The sequence below is a fragment of the Poecilia latipinna genome, unplaced genomic scaffold (assembly GCF_001443285.1).
Source record: "Poecilia latipinna isolate Pla-1442-1.1 unplaced genomic scaffold, P_latipinna-1.0 Scaffold614, whole genome shotgun sequence".
In the NCBI taxonomy this organism is placed as follows: domain Eukaryota; kingdom Metazoa; phylum Chordata; class Actinopteri; order Cyprinodontiformes; family Poeciliidae; genus Poecilia; species Poecilia latipinna.
In genome coordinates, this window is record NW_015113230.1 from 237990 (window position 1) to 243447 (window position 5458).

Consider the following 5458-nt stretch of genomic DNA (forward strand, 5'->3'; position numbering starts at 1 on the left):
CAAAGGTCACAGGTCATGGTCATGCGTGCATACAACTCACAGGCTAATATCGCACTCCGTAAAACACAACGATTTCTAAATGCAACACAGAAAATCTTAGACAAATCCAAGCACGGTGCACTAGCCAACGTTCCAAAGTCTTTATAGTGGCAAGTTTTTTTTCACAGCATTTCTTTCATTCCATCAGCTGCCCAAACTCTGAGAGGGTGGTGGCGTGTTTGTTGCACAACACATCGTCTCACAGGGAATTTAAAGTGGAAGTTGCAACAGGGTACTTTTGTGAACTTCTGCTTAACAGTGTTTCTTGCACAATCTCTAGAACATTTTGCTCACAAAACACAGATCAATCAAGGCTGGAAATGACAGCAGCTGACTTGCTTCCTGGGAAACGGCATGTTGTGTAATTCCATTGCTTTCCCTCTTTCATGTTTGCAGTATTTAAGTTCTAGGACATTTGTAAATATTGAAAGGGATGGATGTATTTCACTGGTGCAGTTTACATTTCTGGTAAATCAGCTTTATGTACACAGCTTAGAAATGTCTTCAGTTTCCTGAGTAATTTTAGTGAAAATGAGGAGGAAAAAGAACAGTTTTCTGGTGTCAGCCACATGAGTGGAGGGGTGGTTACTGCTATTGTTTTTAGTTGCTTTTCTTGGCAAGCACAATCAGTGTTGCACAACTAGTAAATCTGAATAAAAAGGTCAGCAAATAAACATGTTTCGCAATTTACGTATAAGGTTAGTTTCCTGGTGAGAGCCAGTGAAATCCAAGTGTGAGTATCTCATGTAACTTGAAAATCTTGCAAATTTTTGTAGATCTTGAGAAAGTAAATTATGATAGCAATAAAAAGTTTTGAAATGTCTTATGGAAAGATTAAAATTTCAACTGGTAAATCTGTCCAGATCATCATATCCCAAACTGCCATGAAATAATCCTTATAAATAATGGATTTTGACAAACAAACAAACAAACAAAAAAAGATTTCTTGAAATGAAAATATTCTGACTTTTCTTGGAAACAGTTTGGCCTATGAAGTTTTAACTATAAAATCCCATGTTTATTGCGAACATTCGAACATGGCAGCCAAAACCTTCTAAAGGGATCCGTCCCTTTAGAAGGTTTTGGCTATTTTCATACTGGTGTGTTTATGGCTGACACCTAATGGAACTGATCCAAAATAATTCACTTATGTTTTCCTTCAGTTTGTTTGTATTTATAATATTTTTTTGGTTGATATATTTTATGTAGTTGTGATGTGCAGAAAACCCAAAAATGTAAAAGTCCATAAAAAGTCAACAACATTTTTTTTTTAAATTTATTTAGGAATTTATTGTTTGCTTTTCAGGCAATTAAAAATATAATATTTTCTTTTTCTGTTTTTTTTTCTCTCACATTGCTATTTCACAGAGTTGGAAATATCTCTCCATAAATAAAAGTACAAAACACATAGTTTCTTTTTTTTTAAACATGAATAAATATAATAAATACATTAGTTTAAGTTAACAACAAGAGCCAACCAATAACCAAATGGAATACTGTGGTGTTCCCTGAACCAGGCTGTCAAACAAACAGGGGGGAAAAAAAACAACAACAAAAAAGAAAACTATAGATGGTGTGCAATTAACAAAAGAGCAAATAAAACAGAACGTTTTGCAGAATCAAACACCATGAGAGCATGTCAGGATACAAATATTCAGTTCTAAACTCAACAATCTATTAGCATACTTTGATCCTTCAGCATTCTGCAATATTTACTTGCACCCCAAGTCTGGAAAAAATAAACTCAAACATTCCTGCATGCATTCTTGTACAGTCACTCGCTTTCCATACACACTGAGCAGAATTACAAATGAAGCTTTGGTTGAATGCTACTGGGACATTTTCCCCATTTGAATTAGCTGTAAAGTGCATACAATAGACACGTCAGGTGTCGCTGATTAAGGCTACTGAATCAAACATACTGCTTGTGGCACAGAGGATGGAAAAGTCTTTAAGGCACAGGCATCATTGATTATCACTAAAAGAGAAGCCATTTTTCTTTAATCACCACTGATTTGTAGTGATCCATAGTATGTGCTGGTAAGGTCAAGACCTGCAGAGGAGGTAATTTTCTTGGAAGACCACATACAAAGGTCTAATAGGCTATGCCATATTTCTGAGTATAAAAATAAAGTCTGATAACATTTGAGTTCTAAAATCATCTTAGCATGTGTAGTTTCTAAAAGATAAGTTACATTTCTACAAGTGTTATTAAGTTGTCTTGTTCTGAAGAGTTTCAAAAATAGTCAGGAAACAGAAAGGCTACGCAAGTGTCACAGTTCTTTCTCTTTGGATTGTGTTGTCCGATTTGTATCTTTAGTCAGACAGGGACAGACGCTCAAACACGGTCAGCCTCTTGGTGGCCGACCCGTCGAAAATCGGAGATTCAGACCCGCTGGAGCTGCTGCTGCTGTAGCTGTCCTCCAAGGAGTCCTCGGAGGAGAAACGCTGCAGTCCAGCGGACCTGGTGAAGCCCCCGGTGCTGCCGATACCAGGAAACAGCAAGCCGCCTTCCTGGTCCACTGTGCTGGGGAAGGCTCTGGATTTATTGTTGGAAAAGTTATTTCCGTGGTTGCACACGCAGCGTGTAGGCTTTGGCTCCAGGATGAGAGGAATGTTTCCGGTGCTGGTGCGGGTCTGGTGGCTGCCAAACTGGAATGCTGATGTCTCTCTCTGCACAGAGTCTCCAAACACAGGGGAGAGGAGATCTGCAGGAGGAGGGGAAACTGAAGGAGCACGGGTGAATCCCAGGTTGGGATCATTGAAGAGTGAAGAGAACGACGGAGGAGAGGAACTGCGGGATGGACCCATGAACCCGGCAAAGCTGACACTCTGGCGCAGCTGGTGGCGTGGGTTGTGGCTGCCAGATGCAGAGGGATTTTGCTGCTGCTGGAATTTGGCAGATGGTAAAGGACCACCGCTGATTTTCTCCTCGTGGATGAAGTGGCAGCGCGAGCCATACGGACAGTACCCAAAGTTGTAGAAGGTTCTGCAGGGCTCGGTTTTATACTTCGGGTGGCGGTACATTCCTCTCAGTTCGGCTTCACCATGAGCAAACTGACACTTGCTGCCGTACTTGCAAGTGCCGCTCTCCTGGTAGCCACGACACAACTCAGTCTTGTAACGGTTAGAGGAAAGCATTGGCGGTACCTGGGCTGGGAGGTTGGACGAGGGAGGAAACCCTGGTGGGGGGGCCACTGTAGTAGCAGGGCTTGGGGGGAAAGGCTCCAGGCCTTTCAGGTGTCCGATTGAAGGGAGCAGGGAGCTGCTGGGCTCGGTCAGGCTCATGGAGCGGTCAGGCCGGAAGGAAAGCTGTTTTTTGTCGGAGACCGGCGCCTGACTCCAGATGTTCGATGACCAGATAGAGCTGCCATTGTCATCATCGTTAACATGATCCGAGCTCGAGCTAAGGCATGAGGAAGCAGGATGGGAGGAGGGAGAGAAGAATGAGGCCGATCGGTTCAGTCGGTTTTGCCCTGGCTTCTTAAGCTGTATGAAGAGCGGGTCTTCATTCAGGGCCAAGTTTAGAAAGTTCTGTAACAGATGATTTAAACAGTTACCACAAAGCATACAGACCATCTGTGAGGCAATACAAAATGTCTCAAATGAGTAAAAAAAAAACAAAAAAACAAAACAAAACAAAAAAAACACTTATAGATATACTTTTTGAACTTCATAAAGTTGACCAAAAAATAAATAAAGAAAGAAAAAACCCCCCACAAAAGTTGTGTTTTTACTCACTTTTGCCAAAATGTCTTCAAGCATATCGGACATGCTGTATCCCTTTGACTATACCAACAAGCCTGAGCTCTGATCCTTGGTTGAGTGATAAATGCCTGCGTGTAGACTTGTGCTAACCCTACCTTTCTTAGCTCCTATATTAAGGGAAACGCTCCTCCCCTCCTTTGGGAGGGGTTTCCACAGGCCATGTTCCCGGATGATCCTCTTTCTGACAACCCTTTCTCCTCCCCCTCCAGAAAAACAGAAAGAAAAAAAAAAAAACGAGAGAGAAAAAGACAGAGGAGAACTGAGTATTTTTAGCCAGCTGTGTGAAATGTTTCAGTTTCGTAGGCATGTGAAGCCGAAGTGGCTTATTTACATAGCTCTCGAAGATACTCTACTTTAGGGCAAATGCGCTTATGCTCTCATGCACAAAGTTCCTGAAGGAAGATAAATCCTCCCCAATTCTGTGAGACATTTAGAAATCTGAAGCATTCAAGCTTCAAGATAATGTCAAAATAATTGAGATTTCTGAACATAATGTTATATGTTTACAGTGTTTGACCTCGTTGGAGTGACTAATACTACACTGTCGGGAAGTGTGATAAACGATCACACAATGTATAGTTTCTGAGAGTTTTTTTTTTGTCTCATAGAGAGCAGAATGTATTACTGTACATTTGAGTTTACCAGAACATACCCCCCTCCCCCCTCCGCCCTATGTCTTCAGGTTTCAGTGATGATTACATCAGAGCTGCAAATTAAAGTACATGTTGGTCAAAGGGAGAAACCTTTGGTTGAAAACAAGATATGAGCAAATAAAAAAATATCAGCAAAGCCCAAAAAAAAAAAAAGAGAGAAAAATCTAATTAGAGAATTCTTGAACACTGGTGGCTAACGTTATTTACATTTTAAACTAATTAGTGCTGTTGTAAGATTATTTTTATTACTAGGTTTGTTACATCAAGTAAATGATTTCTAAAACTTGGTTTTAGAATCTAGTTAAATACAACACAAAATAACATATTAATAAAATTTTCTCCAGCCTTCTTGAGAAACTGATAAAAATCATTTTCTTGTCATAAGAAATATTCAGTGGTTTACATGGAAAAGTGTAGTTCCAGAGAGTGGAAACGTGTCAGTCTTTGTGTTTATATGTGACAAAACAGATAATGTATTCACCATAAACAATATGTTTTCAGATGCTTTTTAAATGTAATTTTGTACATAAAAAAATTACACAAACTGTCCACAAAGTACTTGTACAGTTTTACTCTGTTTTGCGCAGGAAAGCTAAACATGTTTTGTACACCCTTATTTTTATTTTATTTTTTACTCTCTGACTAATTCTCTTTCTCATAGGAAATGAGAGAGAGAGAGAGATCTCTCTCAAAAGACAAGACAATTTAAAAGGTGAATCAGGATTTTTAGAAAAAAGTTTTTTTTGTCTATGCTTTATAAAGAATGTAATTTCATTTCATATACTTCTCAATTATCAGTGGAAAATAAAAATAAAAATCTTTATCTGCCTCCACTGACCGTCATATTCAAGACTCTGGCTGGTTCACTCCAGATAATTAATTTGATTTCCAGTCAGAAGAAACAAGTTGGTAAAATTATTATGCTACTTCAAATCGAACTCTAACAAGAAGGTGAATCATTTTAGGCTGTACTCTACATTTATTTGACGTTTGACGTA

General features: G+C 39.4%; 1 protein-coding gene across 1 annotated transcript; it reads right to left on the reverse strand.

The window, feature by feature from the left end:
- Positions 1-1454: 1454 nt before the first annotated feature.
- On the reverse strand, positions 1455-3915 carry LOC106953935 (tristetraprolin). The gene is made up of 2 exons (XM_015043075.1): positions 3781-3915; positions 1455-3573 (listed from the first exon to the last, which is right to left on the reverse strand). Exons 1-2 carry the CDS (start codon positions 3811-3813, stop codon positions 2356-2358), a joined length of 1251 nt encoding a protein of 416 aa, XP_014898561.1. The 5' UTR covers positions 3814-3915; the 3' UTR covers positions 1455-2355.
- Positions 3916-5458: the final 1543 nt, after the last annotated feature.

Coding starts and splice junctions, on each gene's coding strand:
- LOC106953935 (XM_015043075.1), bottom strand. CDS start 3,813: ATGTCCGATATGCTTGAAGACATTTTGGCAAAA. Junction 3,574..3,780: donor TTGAAGACATTTTGGCAAAA/GTGAGTAAAAAC, acceptor CATCTGTTACAG/AACTTTCTAAACTTGGCCCT.